The sequence below is a fragment of the Pleurodeles waltl genome, chromosome 8, assembly GCF_031143425.1.
Source record: "Pleurodeles waltl isolate 20211129_DDA chromosome 8, aPleWal1.hap1.20221129, whole genome shotgun sequence".
In the NCBI taxonomy this organism is placed as follows: Eukaryota; Metazoa; Chordata; class Amphibia; order Caudata; family Salamandridae; genus Pleurodeles; species Pleurodeles waltl.
In genome coordinates this window covers 688,439,896-688,460,821 of record NC_090447.1, presented here as the reverse complement: position 1 = coordinate 688,460,821, position 20,926 = coordinate 688,439,896, and the positions used below count along the sequence as shown (strand labels likewise).

General features: G+C 42.3%; 1 protein-coding gene across 3 annotated transcripts in view; it reads right to left on the bottom strand.

The window, feature by feature from the left end:
* PCYT1B (phosphate cytidylyltransferase 1B, choline) overlaps positions 1–15,248 on the bottom strand; it is a 1,028,131-nt gene extending 1,012,883 nt beyond the window's left edge. The window contains exon 1 of one of the 3 annotated variants that reach the window (XM_069204810.1): positions 14,868–15,248. In XM_069204810.1, the coding sequence (XP_069060911.1) occupies positions 14,868–14,984 (117 nt within the window). In that variant the 5' untranslated portion in view covers positions 14,985–15,248. The remainder of the gene's footprint in view (positions 1–14,867) is intronic. The other 2 variants (XM_069204811.1, XM_069204812.1) reach the window with 2 other exon arrangements.
* Between the last annotated feature and the right edge of the window lie 5,678 nt (positions 15,249–20,926).

Here is a 20,926-nt window from a genome sequence, read left to right as displayed (position 1 = left end):
TTCTGATAAATGTCGTCTTCTTTTTAAAATGGCCCAGAAAGTATTGTGTATGTTTGGGTCAACATATGTTAGTGAAAGTTTGTTTTCTTCATTGGGAGTGTGGAAGAGTAAACTCAGAAATAAGCTTATAGACTTACTCTAGATGAGCTCTTGAGGTGTGCTGTTTTCAAACATAGCACCAGATTACAGGACACTAATAGGAGACATTAAGTGTAAAATATGTTCCTAGTATATCTGTCTTTAACTTACATGTTTGCAGAATCAGTTGAACCTGTGCTGCATTGTGCCTATGCTGATTATCCGGTTAATGAGGATTACCTTGCAATGCCTCTTAGGATTGCTATTGTCTAATACTAAAAATTTATTATCAAAATGTCAATAGAATGTGTTTTAAAGTGTGCATATCTCTTAAAGGTCATTCAGTTTTTTGAAAAGCTCCTCCTTGTAGCTTTCTAGTTACATCTGCTTTTGAAATACAGCACTGTCTAATAATACTTTGAAAAGGTAGAGATTTTTTTACTCTAGTAGCTTCACCCCCACCTCCACCTCCACCTGTAGGCCCATCAGTGCGGCCCTGGGCCAAACATCAGCCTTTACTTTTCTCCCTCAAGAAAGTGTCTGTGATAACCCATGGTCTAAGGTATAAGCATTTTGAGGTAGCCTTTCTTTTCCCCTCTCCTATCACCATTCTGATGTTGAATATATATTTGTGTGTATATGTGTCTGTGGGTCTGTCTTTCTGTCTGTGTGCTTGTGTTTAAACACACAGTATTTTCTGTTGTAGGTAGGGCCACTGGAATTATGTGACAAGGGAGGAACAAATTGTATGGCCTGGTTGACTAAATTATCAAGCAAGAAAAGGCAAATTATGCAGCATAATGCAGCAAATTTTGCATAAGTATTATAACTTCTTTTGTAATTTTTATTCATGTTAACACTACCTGGGCAAAGGTTTTACCCATTAGTTACAATTTGACACTCAAGTACAGCAATAAATAACAGAAAGAGTCAACCTTTGCCACAGGCCTTCCATTGCGCAGCAACACGTCACTGTGTTTTCAATAATTTTTGATCCATTCAAGCTACAAACAATCTTTTAATTAAATTATGCAAAGTATGCAGCAAACAATTAATTATGTGGCAAATCCATCATTTTGCGAAAAATGCTGCATCTACAATTTTCATAATTTCAGTGGGCCTGGTTAGGATATTTGATTGACCTTGAAATTATGATAAAACGTCTTTCTTACTGGGCAAATTAACCTTTACACGGTTCACTGACAAAGTATCAAAACCCTAAATATCATGATACAGAAATATTGTATCAAAAATATTAAGCACAAAAAGATTGTTTTCCTATACTTATAATTGAAAATACAAAAATATCTGAAAAAAAAGTATTGTTTTACACTAATATAGAAATGATATAGACAAAAATATCATGTAAAAAATATATATAGTTAAAAATAGCCATCATTAAAAATATTAACATATAACAGTAATATAATGTAAATTAAATAATGGCCATTCATGCTCAGGACTCCCGTCAGGTTAACCCACACACTTAGTCGCATAGCCCCACTTTCTCTTTCTGTCTCCTCCTTCCTCCTTTCTTTTCATATGTTCCCCTTAATTTGGAATTGAATATTGTGGATAATAATGAGAGCTGTGTTTACTGCTCCAATGTATACAATATAATGTTCTTTTACACTAATAAAGAGATTTTTTTTTAAAATTCATATATGTAAACATTATACAAAAAATATATATATATATATATATATATATATATATATTAATTGAAACAAACACACACACAATGTATATGTGTGTTTATTTACACATATATAATGTAAAACTATTATTAAAACAATAGTTTTAAAGTATATTTTAATATTTTTTTTAATGTAATAATATAACTTGTAGATATATATGTATGTATGTATGTGTATACATATTAATATATATATATATATATATATATATATATATATATATTCCAAATCTAAACGCCGGAGACCCGAAGCACACAAATGGCGGCAGTCCGAGCATGGATCTAGCTATCCACTTATATCATACACCGACTCCTTCCGAAATGCAAAGGACATTGCATTTATGTTTATGCATTGGAGGGTATTTAATATGTAAAGTAAACAGCCGTCCCACACGTCATCAAGGCTACGGCTGAAACACGTTGTGAGGAGGCATCTTTTATTAAATAATATATGTGACCACAATATTGCTGTCCGAGCATGCCCTTTACATTTCGGAGGAGTAGGTGTATGACATATATATATATATATATATATATATATATATATATATATATATATATATACACACACACACACACACACACAATAAATTAAAAACTGGAACAAATAAACTGGGCAAAATGTAAAAAACACCAATTTATATATATATGTATATTCACATAAAAAGTTATAATATCAGAAATACATTTTACTAAAAATATATCATATATTACAAGCGTTACTAATTAAAAATAATTTAAAATACACAGAAACATAATAACAATATAATTTAAACAATATAAACAAAACTATACATTTCTAGGAATAATATGATATTCCCAACCCACTCTATGTAATAGTAGGGAAAGCATTGGACCAAGGAGGGGTATAATTTACTATTTCCACTCCAGTCAGTGCAAAAGTATGGAAAGCATTGGACTCAGGAGGGGTAAAATTTGATATGCTCACTCACGTCTGTGCAACAGTAGGGAAAGCATTGGACATAGGAGGGGTAAAATGTAGTATTCCCTCTCCAGTCTGTGGAACAGTAGGAAAAGCATTGGACTAAAGAGGGGTTACATTTCCTAGTCCCACTCCAGTCAGTGCAGCAGTAGGGAAAGTGTTGGACTCAAGAGGGCTAACATTTAATATTCCCACTCCAGGCTGTGCAACAGTAGGGAAAGCGTTGAACTGAGGAGGGGTAACATTTACTATTCCCACTCCAGTCAGTGCACCAATAGGGAAAGCGTTGGACTTAGGAGGGGCCAAATTTACTATTCCCACTCCAATCTGTGCAACAGTAGGGAAAGCATTGGAATCACAAGAGGTAAATTTTTATATTGTCACTCCAGTATGTAAACAGTAGGAAAAGGGTTGAACTCAGGGTGAGTAAAATGTATTATGTCCACTCCAGTCGGTGCAACAGTAGGGAAAGCATTGGACTCAGGAGGGGTCATATTTACTATTCTCACTCCAGTCGGTGCAACAGTAAAAAAGTGTTAGACTCTGGAAGGTTACAATTTACCATTCCCACTCCAGTCAGTGCAACAGTGGGGAAGTGTTGGATTCATGGGGGGGGGGGTAAAATGTACTGATCCCACTCCAGTCTATGCAACAGCAGGGAGTGTTGGACTCAGGAGGGGTAAAATTTACTATTCACACTCCAGTCGGTGCAGCAGTAGGGAAAGCGTTGTACTCAGGAGGGGTAAAATTTACTATTCCCAATCCAGTCGGTGCAACAGTAGGGAAAGCATTGGACTCTGGAGGGGTATTTACTATTCCCACTCCAGTCGGTGTAAAGATAAGGAAAGTGCTGACTGTGGAGGGGTAAGATTTACTATTACCACTCCACTCAGTGCAACAGTAGGCAAGGCATTGGACTCAGGAGAGGGACAATTTACTATTCCAACTCCTGTCTGTGCAGCAGTAGGGAAAGTACTTCACTTCAAAGAAATACCTTACTCATAAGATATAAAACTATTAACATTAAATTAAATATATACATGTAAACAATTAAAATAATTATGAATTATAATAATAATTCTTACAAGAAAAAATGTTATTTAATATTTTTTCAATAAATTTCAACACTGTAGTAGCACACTAAACGTATATCTACATTTAAAAATTATAATAATTACACAATTTACAAAACAAACAATTCATATTTACAAATAATCAATTATTATTTAATTAACATCCCAACCTGTCCCCCTGCAAACCTACACCTATTTACAAAATGTGGATATTTGATTAATTTATAAAGAATGAATACTGTTTTTATTTTTTAGTTAACTAACTTCCCTTCTTATACCCTTACAAACCCAACAACAATCACCTAAATATAAGTTAAAAAACATTATTTGACCAATTTACATATTTAATCATCAAATAAATAATTAATATTATTAAAGAAATATGTAAATTACTATGCTTAATTAACTTCCCACCTTGTACCCCTACACATCTCACAAACCATTATGACACTATAAATTACTATTTTACAATTAAATTAATAATATAAATAAATTAAAATTACAAACTATATTTAAAAACATTAACAACAATTATACAAACAATATAAAACATAGACAATTAAAATATTATTTAAACCCAAAAAGAAACGTAAAAAACTAAATTTCTCACCTTACACCATTGATATTTTTGCTCACGATATTTGTGTCATGATTCTTAAAACTCAATATTTCTGTAACTTGATAGTTTTTAAAACGTTACTTTGTCCAAACACCCCTTTATACATTGTAGTGGTTTGGCTGTTACGCTGTTTATAAAATTAATTAAAACTTATTTTACAAAAAGTCCCTCAATCTTTACTGTAATCAGAGGGCTCTCTTATCAAAAGGGCAACATGGAAGGTAAAAAGCAAAATAGGGTTAGCTTCAGTGAATAATGATTCACCTTACTGAATGTGAGTAGACAGCCACTGCATTCTGACAACATTGGCACCACTGGCGCCCCTCGTGGGGCAGCACCAGTATCATGTGCTGCACTTGTTTAATTCAAGACACTTCATAGCGGAGTTGTAAGCTGACCACCTAAATTGCACCAGCTTACAGGCTGAGGATGTGCTTTCAAAGAGAGGGTGATATGTCATTATTTTTCCTTTCTCGTGTCTTTGGACATGCTTAGCCTTTAATTCTTGCATTTTTCTGGTAAATAACATCTTTTGTTTCCCAGGCAGTGTTAATGGTAATCTTCATTACTCTGAGTCCTGGTCTTCCTCGCCCAAGTATTTACATCATTAACTTTAGCCTCCCGACAGAAACTCCCAAGTCAAAAGGTTAGCACACTAGTTTATCATCCCGCCAACATGGCCAACTTCCCCTTCCCTCTCACCGTGCATAAAGAAGAAATGGACCCAGATTTCACCCTGAATCCCAAAGCCACAAAACACAATGTTCACAGGGCAGGAAGGGATAGGAAACCATACTGGGGAAAGGAAGATCAGGACCAGGAGTAATTAAGATTACCAGTAAGTAACCAGGGTATTACCTCATCATCCGTCTTCCTCGCCCCAGTATTTACATTATGAACAGATACCCAAGCCAGAATCGACTGCATAGACAAAAAAGAACAAATGCCAACTTGTCAGAATCAGAAACAGGATGCTTTAATATAAATCAGAAACAGAATGCTTTAATATAAAGATAGCAGAGAAAAAGAAATTATACCAAAAAATCAAATCATACTAGAGGTTAGTATAGATGTGGCAATAGCCACCCTCGACTTCCAACCTATAGTGTTCTATAAAAGTATGAGGATTGGCCCAGGTGGCTGCATTGCAGATCTCCTCTATAGAGACCCCATTAAACACAGCAAGGAAGTGGACAAGGCCCTACTGGATCTCCCCTGAACCCTACACTCCAGTACCTGCCCCTGAGACTCATAAGCCAAATGAACTGCCTGCTTGATCCACCGACTAAGTGTGGAATTTGAGAGCTTCAAGCCATTCCTCACTGGATCAAAGGTCACAAACAGACTGTCCACCTTCCTGAAACACTCCGTCCTAGCCAAGTAAATAAACAATGCTCTTTTAACATCCAAGAGGTGTAACAAACCCTTTTCATCAGACGTAGGATTGGGGGAAAAAACAAGAAGGACCATATCTGCTGACCTGTGGAAATAGGAAGAGACCTTAGGGATAAAATTAGGGTGAGCCCTCAAAATCACCTTATCCGTCAAAATTCGCAAAAATGGTTCAGACCTTAAAAAGGCAACCAGTTCACCAATCCTCCTAGCTGAAGAAATCACCACCAAAAAGACAACTTTGGGGGTCAAGAAGATAAGGGCCACCAAGTCTAGAGACTCAAAAGGCTCCCCTTGCAGGGCTTTTAACACCAAAGGAAAGTCCCATGAAAATGCTGTTGCTATAGGTATAGGTGTCTTCAAAGAACAGGATCTTAAGAGCTGCCCTACTAGCTGCCCCAAAGGATCAAACCGAAAAAAAGTAGCCAAGGCTAGAAGAGCCGCCCACTGTGCTCTCAGGGTCAAAGAGGACAGACCTAAATCAAATCCATCAGATGAGAAATCTAGAACCTTCACAGGATGAATATTGTCCGGGTCAAGACCACGTCCAACACACTATGTAACAAACTGCACTCAATGCTTGGCATAAGCCCACAAGGCAGAAGGCCAGTGAGACTTTTGAACCAAGACGGCCACCACTGAAAAACAGTGCCTAGCCATAAGACCTAACCTCTAAAAAACCAGGCCTGAAAATGCAGAGTGTGAAGGATCGTGTCTAGGAGACCAGGACCTCTCGGGGGTGCGGGTGACATGGATTCTCCCATTGTGACCGAATCGCCAACACCAATAACAGGGGAAACCAAGAACACTGTTGCCAACCTGAAACCACCAAAATTACCAGAGCCTCGTCCTGCCTGATTTTCTGCAACACCCTGGGAATCATAGGGATCGGGGGAAACACATAAAGCAACCCCTCCGGCCACAGGAACGATATCACATCCATTTTCCATTCCTCCTGGCAAGAAATAATTGTGCAAAAACGTGGCAGTTTGCATTGTCTTTCAAGGCGAACAGGTCTATCCTCGGAGTCCCAAACCTCTTCTGCAGTAGTCAAAACATCCCCATCATCAAAAACAATGAGCTCATGGAATGAGAATATCTTACTGAGCTTGTCTACCACCCTGTTCTCCTTCCGCGGTAAGTAGATGGCAGTAAGGGATTTAAGTTCCCTCTCTGCCCAGCAGCAAATATCCAGATTCAGGCAATTGATGGATGGACCCCTGCAACTGCCCTGGTGATTCACATACCACATGACCACCTTGTTGTCCATCCAGACCTGCACCTGTTGACCCATCAACTAAGGGGAAAAAGACAGGAGATCTAACTTAACTGCTTTCAACTCCCTGTAATTGGAGGAACAAGCCACCTGAACTTTCAACCATCTCCCTTGCGCAGACAGGTCAAAAAGGATCGCACCCTAACCCTGCTTGCTAGCATCTATAGTCACAACTCTGGATGGCACTAACTGGAACAGTTGGTCCCTTGACAGATTCATGTAATCTAACCACCAACTCAGAGCCTCCCTCGCAGCTGGTGTCACAGGAACCCACTGTGCATAATCCAGAGAGCTCAGCACCCAGTGGGACAGTAAATGATTGATCATGGGGTACAAATGCAGATGTGCCCGTGGAAAGACCAAAAGAGAAGCTGACATAAGGTCCTGTAACCTCAACCACTGTTTCACAGATGAAGAGTGCTCCACCAGTAAACCCCGGACTTCTGCCACCAAAGTCTGTTTCCTGTCCACAGGTAGAAACAAACTTCCCACCAATGTCTGGAAATGTGTCCTGATGAAAGTTAGGTCCTGTGTTAAAGTGAGACTCAATTGACTGATAAAGAATCTGTGAATTTACAACACAATGCAGACCTCCTGGACCTAAAGCTATGCCCTGGAGAAAGAAGGGGCAGAAATCATCAAATCATCAAGATATGGAAACATTTTAATACCCCTCATTTGCATGATACCAATGAGGGGGGCAAGTACTTTAGTTAAAACCCTTGGGGAAGAACTCAAACCAAAAGATAATACCTTGAACTGATAATGTTGTCCCTGCATATAAAACCGGAGACACCGTTGTGACTGTGGATGGACAAGGACATGCAGGTACACATCCTGTAAGTCCAAAGATTCCAGAAAATACCCCTGGGTAACAAAGGGTAGAATGTTCTGCAGTGCCATCATCTTTAATTTCACATGGGGGATGAACTGATTCAACCATCTGAGATCGATCACAGGCCTGAGCTCGACTGAATGCTTTTCCACCAGAAAAATAATAGAATATATGCAATTTCCCTGATGTGAAGCCTGCACAAGTATCACAGCTACTTTTTCTAGAAGCATTTGAACTTTGTCTTGCAAAGCTTGCCTTTTCACTCCATCTCTTGGACAAGGAGTAGGCCGAACAACATCTGGACGGGAAGATAAGGGCCCATTCCGGAAACCTTCCTCACAACTCGAAGGACCCACTGATCCAACACTGTCTCCTCACAAATCTTGGAGAACCAAGCCAGCCATCCTCCCACCGGGGCGTAAATACCAGTCATATAGTCAGGGCTTGGAGGATGGCTGAGAGGCTGCTGGACCAGCCATAAACCAGGATTTGTCACTGCAGGGGGCATGGCCCCTACCACAAAAGGGCTGTTGGACTTTATCCTGTCGGGATGCCCCAAATGCCCTTTTATGGGTAAAAACATTCTGTTTACCCTCTTTTTCTGGGGCCATCAGCTTGCGGTTCTCTGCTAACCTTTTCATCATTTCCTCCAAAGGGGGGCCAAAGAGCTTAACCCCCAAAAAGGGAATTTTCATCAATAAAGCTTTCTGTTCAGCATCTGCTTTCTAAGACGTAACCACAACTGTCGGCTGGACACAATGGAAGAACCAGCTCTCGATGCCGCCTCCCCCAGGGAATCCTACAACAGGTGCTGTTCCATAAGAGCTAACATAGGAGTAATATCTTCCCCTGATCCATTCATTATGCCAGAGTCTGAAAACCTTCGTGAAAGACTGAATGGCAAAGGAGGAATAAGTCACCGTCCTCATAGCAAAGTTAGAAGCAGCAAAGGAACGTTTAACCACCACATCAACCCGCCTATCCACTGGGATCTGTGGAGGCAGTGTCCTCAGAAACTACAGCCCCCTGGGACACCAGACCTGCCACCAAAGAATTCACCTTGGTGGATGCCAGAAATAGCTCTGCAAAGAATACCTCTTTGCCAGGAATCTAGAAACAGTATGCTTGTCCATCTCCTTCCATTCATTTTCCATCACCCATTCAACAGAAGAATGGAGTGGCAGTGAATCAGGCCCCTTCCCCTGATTCTGGGTGTTAGAAATGGGGTCTCTAGTTGGCCGTCAGTTTGCACCATGTCCAAGTAGGGACCCTTATTCCAGTCAGGATAAAGGAGATACCCGCTCAGATAACCCCTGCTCACCCCCTTGGTAGCTTGGGACAACCAGTCAGGCTTATCTCAGAAGCAATGTGTAAAGCACTTTCATATGATGCACAGTAATACAGGGAAAATACTACAAAAGGAGACCACACCAGTTTTAGAAAAAATAGCCAATATTTATCTGTGTAAAGCAAGACCAAAATGATACAAATCCAACATACAGTGCTAAAGATATGACTTTTGTAAGAGTTATCTTAAAAATACAATTCCTTGAAGTCGATAGTTCCACCTGGGGCTATCACGGCGTCGTGATCAACAAAACCAACAGTTCAGGCCAGCCATGGCGTTGCGGGCCAGCTACGGTGTCAGGAAGACCAGCAAATAGTACCTTGGATTTGCAGGGCATCGTGATCCTCGCGGTGAGTGCTGGAGAACGGCGTCGCTGGCGTTGCGGTGTCGGTTCCAGAGTCGGTGCAGGAGTCATCGAGCCCCTGAGGTCACACGCGTTGCGGATCGAACTCTGGGCTGATGAAGTCAGGCGTGCTGATGTGGATGGAGTCAGGGTTGTTGTGCGAAGCAGAATGATGTGGCGAGCGGGCCCACAGGTCACAGTGCAGGCAGCGGCTCTGTGACAGCATCTAGCGTTGTTGGTGAGACCAGGGCTGGGGTGTGAAGCGGGGCACAGCGACGTGTGGTGTCAACAGGTCACAATGCAGGCAGCGTCGTCGTGGTTGCTGAAGTGCGGTCGTCGGTAGGCCCAAGCCAGCTGTGCGGGATTGGATGGTGCTTCTTGATCCACATGAGCGGTGTCCACAGGCCACAGTGCAGGCAGGGATGCCTGGTGACGACACTGGAGTCAATGGTGCTGGCGTCGGTGGACCGGGGCTGCGGTGAGGGACGGGAGGGTGATTAATGCTCCTCAAGAGTGGCGCCCACAGGCCACGGTGCAAGCAGCGGTGCTGGTGTCAGCAGAAGCCGCAGCGTCGGGGAAGCCCAGGCTGCGGTGTGAGAAGTGGCTTGTTGAAGTCATCTGATGATGGCGTCAGTGAGACCAGGGTCGCGGAGCGAAGGGGGGCAGTGCAGCTCCGTGCGGCATCAGCAGGTCACAGTGGAGGCCAGTGGCTTCATTGGCAGCGGTGCAGTGGTTTCTCCTCTTGAACAGCACAAAACACACAGTTCCCAGTGCTGCAGGTCGAGGAAACTGAAGTCTTTGGTGTCCCTGAGGCTTCCAACAGGAGGCAAGCTCTACTCCAAGCACTTGGAGAACTTTCTCAAGCAGGACAGAGAGCAAAGTTCACCCTTTGCACGCTTTTCGGGCAGAAGCAGCAACTGCAGGCCACTCCAACAAAACAACACAGAGAAGGGACAGTACTCCTCCTCCAGCTCGTTAGCTCTTCTCCTGGGCAGAGGTTCCTCTTGATTCCAGAAAGATTCTAAAGGTCTGGGGTTTTGGGTCTTCTTTTTATACCCTGTTCTACCTTTGAAGTTGGCAAACTTCAAAGCAAATTTTCAAGTGTTTGCAAGTTCCTACCTTGTCCAGGCCAGGCCCCAGACACACTCCAGAGGGTTGGAGATGACACTGTGTGAGGGCAGTCACAGTCCTTTCAGGTGTAAGTGACCACTACTCCCTCCACTCTAGCTCAGATGGCTTATCAGGATATGGGGGCTACACCCCAGTTCCCTTTGTGTCACTGTCTAGAGGAGAGGTGTGAACAGCCCACCTGTCAAACTGACCCAAACGGAATCCACAAACAGGCAGAGTCGCAGAATGGTTTAAGCAAGAAAATGTCTATTTCTAAAAGTGGCATTTTCAAACTCACAATCTAAAAACCAACTTCACTAAAAGATGTATTTTTAAATTGTGAGTTCAGAGACCCCAAACTCCATATTTCTATCTGCCCTCAAAGGGAATCTGTGCTTTAAAGTTATTTAAAGGCAGCCCCCATGTTAAGCTTTGAGGGAGCTAGGCCTTGCAAAAGTGAAACCCGGATTTGGCAGTATTTCATTGTTAGGACATATAAAATACACCAGTACATGTCCTACCTTTTAAATACACTGCACCATGCCCATGGGGCTACCTAGGACTTACGTAAGGGGTGCCTCACATGTAGTAAAAGGGAAGGTTTAGGCCTGGCAAGTGGGTACACTTGCGAAGTCGAATTGGCAGTTTAAAGTTGCACACACAGACACTGCAGTGGCAGGTCTGAGCAATGTTTACAGGGATACTAATGTGGGTGGCACAACCAGTGCTGCAGGCCTACTAGTAGCATTTGATTAACAGGCCCTGAGCACCTCTAGTACACTTCACGAGGGACTTATTAGTAAATAAAATATGCCAATCATGAATAAACCAATCCTCAGTACAATTTATATGGGGAGCACTTGCCCTTTACCACGGATTAGCAGAGACAATAACCCAGCAAAAATAGAGTCCAATACACCATACAACCAGGAGGTCAAAAGGCAAAAAGACAGCGGAGACATGCCAAAAGCTGCCAGGTCTAGCACTGGGAGAAAAAATCCTCACTGTCCTCCTCCTGAACTCCAAGTTGTGCCTGATATGCTGCAGGACTTCTTTCAATTCCTGACCCTGCACATATCACCCCTTGAGTTCCTCCTCCTCTGCCTCAGAATTTGCAGGGCTCAAGACCAAGCTTTTTAGGGGAAGGACCCAGTTCCCTTTTCTGAAAAGCAGCTGCTACCACAGCCTGTGTCATCTTTTGTATTGTATCCAAAGACGGGACCTTCCCTGGAGGGCCAGGCTCCCCTCACATTGAGAGGAGGATTAGATGCAGTGTCAGCCAACTCTATGAAGTCTAGCATACCAGCCTGACACAAGAAGCAGGGAGAACTACCCACCTTTATAGTTGCAAGGGAGAGAAATTGACGGCAGAAGAAAGCATCATAATCACCAAGCAACCCTACCAGGCCACATCTCCAAGGTACCAAAAGAGAGGAGCCAACGTCGACACAGCCATTTAAGCCAATTTAAGCGTCAGCCCACTCCTTCTAGAAGCAGTAAATGAATGCAATGGCTACAGACTGCCTGAATGTGCTCGCTCCTGCTGAGCATCAGAGTGGCGAATCGCACATCCCTGGCATGGTAAAGTAGGGAAATGACCAGAGAGACACTGTGAATAGAACCACCCAACATGCAGTGGGAGGGTGCCAGAACTTGATCACTAGGCATAAGAGACTCCCTTGCAGGCAACCTGTTCCTGCGAAGTCCGCCACAACAGGACCTCCAACAGGTATGCATACAAGCCCACAGCGGCAGCGGAGTGCCGGTATCCATCCGATCCCACCCAAATGTACATCAATATATGTGAAATCAAAGGGTCTGCTTACACTAGACCTCATAAAAAAAAAACTGGCATAGAGAATCCACTCCCACCAGACTTCCGCCTGTTAAAACCTTGACTGTTTTTTCCGGTACGTGACACGAACTTCCATGTTCCAGAAACTTAAAAACAGGATGTGATGTGGGTCAACTTCCTCTTTATGCACAGTGATAGGGAAGGGGATGTCAGCCATGTTGGAGGGATGGGAAACTAGAATGCTAACTTTTTAACTTGAGAGTTTCTGTTGGGAGGCTAAAGGTCATGGTGTAAATACTGGAAAGAGGAAGACCAGGACGAGGGGCAAATGTCAACCTATTAGCAGTGAGATGCTGGCATTTGCATCTGAATGGCTACCTGTGCTTTCTTACCCACTAGGTTAACCTTATCCACTGGGTTAACCTGGGATTGTCTACAATTTAAAAAAAGGAACTACATTTTATTTTGCTTTTCACAACTCAGTGTTTTGAAATTATGACATAGGATACAAACATCAATAGCATGTTGCATTGGGAGGCTTGTAGTTTTATTTTTAACAGTTTCATGATGGACTCAAAACCCCAGCATATAAAGGGCCTGATTTAGAACTTGGAGGACAGGCTACTCTGTCACAACAGTGACGGACATCCCATCCGCCGAAATCTAAATCCCATAGGCTATAATGGGATTTGGATTTCAGGAGATGAGATTTTCCTCACCGTTGTGAAAGAGTAACCTGTCTGCCAAGTTCTAAATCAGGCCCAAAGTGTTTTTGGCTACTATGCCAGACTTAGATGGTAGTGTATTGGCACTACTTGTGAGCTATGTTTAAAAAATGTACAAAGTCATGTACTCCATTTTAAAGATTTTAATTGTTTCAAAAGTAAAACAAAAAGAAAAGTAAACTGCTCCCATATTTTGGAAGGGTTCACTCTCTCACTCATGTTCTACATTAAAGCAAGCATTAGAAATGTGAATCTTTTTTGTTATTTGTAGTGGAAAGCTGAATACCTAGCTTTACAACACAAATAATATATAACATGGAAACTAGCAGCACAACCTTCCCCCAAACAAATAATAAGTTAAGGACAGGTGGGAGCGACAGAAGGAACATCACACTATTTTATCAAGTTAGAGGACAGGTACAGCATAGGTAACTATCACACTAAAGAGTGAGCGAGAGGCGTTAAAGTATAGTTGTATGATTTGGATCAACTTTTAAGAAGTACAGTAATCCTGGAAGAACCAGCGAAACACTTAGGGTCTTACCATACATTTGCGTACTCATAATGGAGGATAAATACTCACCTGCTTTTTGTGGTATGCTTCATTAATAGGGTCCATATCTTGAACTGGGAAGCATTCAAGAATACTGCTGTTAACTTGTTGTACAATCTACAAGTTTAGGGTTCCCTAGTTTGGGTGTGTTTATGTCACTTACAAGACATTTCTGATCTTCCTTTATTAAAATGTCAGACCTGTATTAAAATTGCATTTGGGTGAGCTACAAATGTTTCTTAAAAATGTTTTTTAACCGGTGCCTGCCACAAGATTAAAAATAAGAGGGTTGAGTAAAGGATCCCATATCTCTTTTCCACTGACACATTTTGGTATTCAAATATTGCCTCTGTAAGGTCCCGCATTTTCTTGGGCAAGAATTCGAAACCACAGAAAGTAAACATCTTTTCCTCTAGGCTGCCAGATTGAAACCATGGAGTTTTCCATATGAGTTAGAATGATATCGCTTTGGCATGCAACGCATTTGCTTACTATACAACTGTATCTCATGGAATCAATTAAGAAAATGATCTTTCGTTCAGTATGTTCCACACACCAACAGTGAGGAGCAATCTAGCAGCAGATTGTTCATTGTGAAATTCCATCCCTGAATTCAGTGAAAATATTACAACAGTGCATGGACACAGGCAGCAGCTGTAAGCATGCTTCACCATTCACTAAGCATTCCGCCCACACCCCACTTACTCCGAGTCCATGTTTTCCTCGGAACAGTCCTGAGTAAAGAGATTAACACATAGCTAAAGACTGTGAGAGGAAGAGGGACGAAGGTTATGGGAATTATTTCAGATAGAACAATGCTGTTACCCTCGTGCACAGAATTACCGCCGCCACCCAGCGCCACCAATAAAAATAGAAACCCGACCTTGTCTTCCCAAGCCAAAACACATTGCCACACATCGTCATAGCTTCTCCGCTGCAGACAGCGTGTGCAGCTGATGCGGATTCAGCAAATAAACGTACATTGTTTACAAAGATGAACCGTGAGAGGCGCAGCATAGCTGATGTCCTACGATCAGTGTCACAACCCTGAAACAAACAATCACCTTTGGTCTCTACTTACCAGCCGAGGCCGGGGACATGTATGCTCTATTTCCTCCATGGTTTCTATAAGAAGATCATAAGAGAGGGATTTGGCGAAGCCTGTCTCTGACTCAGCAACCGTGTTAAGCACTGGCATGGCCAGTAAAACCTTCGTAAGGCTGTGCCTGCGTTCTCCGTTATTCTGTTCGTAACCAGGGAAAGAAGTATTTTCTTTGTCGTTATGATGTTTTTTTCAGATTCCCCTTTCTCCAGAGGAATAGCAGCGTTCTCCCCTTTCTAGGGGATACTGAGACGCAGGGCCGGGGTTAATCACTATAACAACAAGCCGGTAAGAGAGCAGCTGGTACAGAAGGGAGCTGCCATTTGCATCATGCTCTCTGGTTGGCTACTGTCAGCCTGTAACCACGCGGCATCAGTACAGCATGCGCCTTATGGCCAGGAGGCTGCACAGAGCTGCCCAACCTATAGCTGTGTCTCCCTTGCTTGAGCAGTGCAATATTTTAATGTTTATAACTTCAAAACCTTTTAAAGTATACAAGTGTGTGAGAAAAATGCTTTAGAAAAAGGTTTGAATAGTTTCCTTTAAAGAGTAATACAGTTTTCCAAGGCCGATCATGAGACCAGCCAAGATACAGCACTTTTAAAGGTTTATTGTTTGTGAATTACTGGAGACCATCACATTCTCCCTGAGGCGATAGTATATATGTTAAACCCCTGTGTAATGATGCAGATTTACTTACAGTAACAGTAAAATTGCATAAGACACCGTTCAACTTCCAAACAGACCTGGTGATTGATGTCAAAGTGAGTCTCAAAATACAAGAAGGCATCCGCCAAAGGAACGTTCGGAAGCACTTATTGTTGCTGATTGCTAGTGATAACAGGACTGGGTAAGGAGACCTTTTTCCCCTCAGTTTATGGAATCTAAGACCCATCACTTATTGTGCCACACCGAGTGTGACAAAGAAAAGTATGAGTCAACTGGCCCTTATTGGTCCCTGTGAGTGGCACAAGAGTGCTATTATAGTCATTTACTTGTCGAGTCTGATAACGCGTCTGAACCTTGATAATTAAGCTTACAAGAAGACACGTTTTAGGCCAATGAACCTTTTGACCACGTGTGCAGACTTTCCAGAACGAGATATCCGTTCAGCATTCCAATCGGTAAGACGATAACCTCATCAATATTCACAATAACTAATCAATCGAGCTAATCAATATCATGTAATAAGAATCGAACACACCTCGACCTTGCGGTCAAGAATAACCACACAAATCTAGTAAGGATTAGGATATTTATTCCCTATTAGTTACAATCTAATACCATATTTACTAGTCTCAATATCAGTAAGCACATCAAAACCACTACAATATGGCAACTCGAGTAAAGCTTTATCAGAGCATAGCTCATGAACATCAAAACAAAGCATGATGTTAACATGAATCAACTTTAGCAGAGTATCATTAGCACGTTATTCAACAAAGCAAGAATTCAGTCATTTGTCTATTTGCATCCGGTATTAGTGAACTTCTTAACTAACCTCAAATTAGCATCAGCAGGTTGGGCTTCATGCAAAACAATTTGGCGACATGAATTTGGAAAACATCTAACTATGGTCTCTATCAAAAGAGCAGTTGGTACCTAGAAAGAAAAGGCAAACAGACAATTATAACATATCATCAGATAGTTACCCATCCAAATGGGTCAGCATACAGCGTCAGTCTTCGTCCTCAGTACACCAGTCGATTCGCCATCGGCCAGGGTAGAACAGGCAAGGTTCAGTAGGGCATAGATAAAGAACAAGGTTCTTCCTTCATAAGGAGGAGAAGTAAGCATTAAGCAAGGAATAGGATGAGGATGGTATAAAGTATCAGATAGCTAAAGACAAAGTCTCTCAGAGTAGCAAGGGATGGTAAAGAATGGCAAGGTAATGGCGAGGAAGAATGCTTGATAATGGCTGATTTCTCCTTGTGTCACGCCGTTATATCAAACCTGTCGAACAAGTCTCTAATTTCCCATTGGGCAATATTTGGTGCATCATTATCTCTGTCCAATGATCCTTCACACACCTTACTAGAATTTTCACCTAACACCGTTCTCATGTAGTCTATTGGCTCCTCTGATTGACGTCTTCATCTGGTGGAATGTCAGGTAAGAAAAGTTACACTTGTTGCTCCAGTCAGTAGTTCCATTGTCTTCCCCTAGTCCAGGCGACCTTGCACCTGTCGCGAATTACACTGTTGCTTTTGGCAAGAATGTCTCCTTGAGCAAGTCGGGTCCCATGAGAAAGAATTTACTACGGCTACACACATATCTCCAGCTTCTGGAAAAGTACAGCTTCGTGTCCTTCAGGAAAGCAGCACATTGCATGTTAGAAAAACACAGTTAATATGAGACCAGGCAGCTAGGCCCAGACCCTTGCTAATTAAGGCCTAGTGATTAATTTAGCAAAACCTTAATACATGATTCCTAATGCCAAAATAAAGTCGTACATTAGTACATTGTTAATTCATCATTAATCAGTTTCATTAATCATCGTATACATTGGTGGCCACTCCGCGTGGGCACATTTCAGCGCGTTCATTATTTCTACATTAAAACATTTCTATGCAGTTCCACTACACATTATACTGCAAGCTTTTCATTTTAATGATTAATTCTAAAGTCACACTCCAACAAGTCTAACCTTAAACCGTGAGTCGCTGCAGATTACAATGATTTATTGCTTTACGTAAAAAGCTGTGATTTATTGTTTCTTTAAACATTCATATTTCTAGACCCCTCCAGGGTATTTTTGTTGTTGAGGTGTCTATTTATAAATAAAATAAAAATGTTCATAAATTAGTTTCAGAATATTAATGTGTATTCTTCTTATTCAACTGTGTTGATACTTCTTAATGCTTTACATTTGTTTCTTTGCTAAACCCTTACTGCTCTGAGCCAGAGCTACCCAGAACCGAGCTAAGATTTTACAAATGCATTTGATTGGACCTTAAATGGAATTGTGCTTTTATTACACAATAAGGTCGCACAACCACACCATATAATAACTATCAGTCCCTCACCGTAATTCCCCATTCCATGTGATTTTACTCATAATTCCGCAGTAGTGGTGCGGATTTACCTCACAGTAAAACTGCATGTGATACCATGCAACTTGCAATCAGGTGTGGTGAATGATGTTACAATCAGTCTCAAAATCCAAGAAGGCATCAGTTGAAGGAACATACTGGAATGTTTATTGTTGCTGATTGTTAGTGATAAAGGAATGGACAAAGGGACCTGTTTTTTCCTTTAAAATGGATGCCCCTGAGAGAGCGTAGCTTTTATAATTAATATTAACATGAAATGTTTATGAACTAATGAACAATAATGCTGCATAGAAACTGTATTAATATGTTTTGCTAAAACGTGCACTTGAGATGTGCCCACGGGGGGTGGCCATCAATGTATACGGGGACTAATTAAAATGACTAATGTTGATGAATTATTGCATTTAAATGGTTTAACACTGACGCTGCGGTTAGAAACGGAGAGCAAGATGGCGGCCGCGTAACGCAGCCGCGAAGCGTCTGCTCCGACCAAGGAACCCTTCCAGTGTTGCGGCAGCTCTCCCGCGGGTCGGAGCTTCCTTCGGCAGTCGCGCTTAGAGGAAAACAATGTAGCGGCATTTTAGCAACATTGTGCGTTGCTTCACCTGCTCCCTCTTTTCTTGGGGATGACTGTCCCAGGACTCTCAGGAGGGGCGGGAAATATTGCGGGTGACATTGCTTTTTGAAGGACTGCTTCTCATGTGAGGATTGTTCAAGGCTACTTGGCTCTTGGTTTCTTGGTTTCTGCGGGGCCTTTTTTTTCCCCTGGGAGAAGTAAAACTATGTGGATTTGCTGACGGAGGCCAAAAGGATTGCAAAGTGTTTTCCCGGGATGCGGTCTGGACTGCTCCTGCTCCTACCTGAAGACAACTACAGGTCTGTGCTCACGGCCCCCAATTGGGGGCAATTTTCGACGTGGACTCAAAAAACGGTCAGAGTTTCTTTATTTTATTACAAGTATTTGACACTGGGCGTATATTATAATAACGCATTTTGCATTAAAAAGCAAAAAAAAAAGCTAAAAATGCCACCTAAGGGAGTGAAAAATGTGACTCTGTCTGGACGAGGCAAGCCGGTAAGAGCAAGCCTGTCGGCACGGCAGGGGGGGGGTACGGATATAAAACAAGGCTTAGGTGAGAAGGTTGTCTCCAAAAACAAGAGTGCTTCACTGGACAGGTATTTTGAGAAAGGGAAGGACATACTGGTGGGGGGCATAGATACCCCCCCCCGCCGCTGTGGAGGAGGCTGATCCTCTAGTAAACGAAGAGATGACGGCTATAGATGTGCCCCCCCCCCGCATGAAGGTGGGCAGAGTGATGCTGAAGATGTGGCAACTTTACAAAAACAAGCTACCGGGAGTCAGATGGAGCAGAGGGAGCAGAGGGAGGGCGCACAAGGCGCTAGGTCATTATTACAGGTGGCGCGGAGGCCAGTGGAATTACGCGATAATGAGACAATACAAGGAGACAAGTTTTTCTCACTATCAGATCATTCAAGTTGGTCAAGCAACGAGCAGCTGGATTTGGAGGCGGATAAAACTTCTTCTGAATTCGAATCTGAGGTGTCCTCTTTGGCACTGGGAAAGGAATTACAGGAGAGTGGCAGGAGTGCCACTGTCAGGAAAAAACAGAGGAAGAGAAGTGAGCAAGTAGGACCTAATAAGCACTCCACTAACCCATTGGACACTAAGGGTCTTCAGGGGCTTCAGTGGGAGTATTCCAAGGATGATTTAACTCTATTTGATAATGGTGAAAAACAGCCTAATCCTGTGTCACTGGAAACCATATATCAAAGCATTATGGAACATCGAGAGGAATCTAAATTAGAGAGCCGTAGGACTCAAATGGCTTGCCGCAAGATGCAAATCCAAATTCGTCGAGTAGCTAAGACATGTTCAGAGTTTACTACACGGATGGAAGAAGCAGAGACCCGGATCTCGCGTCTGGAGGATGAGGCTGGAGCTCGCCAGTCATCTCGAGAAATGATGGAGAAACAACTTGAGGACACTCAGTGGAAATTGACAGATTTAGAGGACAGATTGAGGAGGAATAATCTGCGCGTCCTGGGTGTACCAGAAGGACTTGAAGGATCAGATATACATAGCTTTATGGTCGCACTTCTTAAGGAAGCTTTTCCGGACTTACACCAGTGGGACTGGGACAAAGAGGTTCAAAGAGCCCATCGATTTCCTTTTAGTAAAATAGGACCAAACTCAGAAGGAGGAAGTGGTAGACCTAGAGCAATATTAATCTCTTTGCTTAATTATCAGGCAAGGCAGGCTATATACGACCGAGCTCGACCCAATGCTAGAAGTAAGGCTAAGGGATGTGAGTTTTTTGTGAGACCAGACTATTGCCATATTACTGTTGAAAAAAGGTGGAGGCTCCGGCAGTTAATTCAGCCACTTCAAAGTAAGGGGGCACAGGTTTTTTTATTAAATCCGGCTAAACTGAAAGTAGTAATGGATAATAGGACTTACTTCTTCACGACAGAGGAGAAAGCAAGGGCTTTTTTGGGTGGACTTAACGGTCCGGTTCCCTAAGATAGATTTTCTGGATTGGGACATAGGGGTGGGGGTAAAGTAGAGAGGGTTAGGAGTTAAGCCCTGAGAATTCGAGCCGGGGGTAAGATATTGTTTTGGCTGAAACAGGGTTAGATAGAGAGAGATAAAGACAAAGAAAGGGAGAAAAGGTAAAAGAAAAAAAGAAAAAGAAAATCATGCACTGGGTAGGGATGGTCGGAGCGGAAGCTTTACCATCATTAGGGACAGTGAGATCCCATACTCTCCATAAATTGGGTGTAAGGGTAGGGGTAAGGGGTGTAGGGGGGTGGGGGGGGGTTGGTAGCAGGGTTGGGGTATAAGGGGTGGGAGGATGGGAGAGGGGGGAGAGGGGGGAGAGGGCTGGTGGGGAGAGGGGGGGGGCACTAATATAGGTAGAAATGTTCAGAACAATTTAATGAAGACATATCAAAAGAAGAGGATGT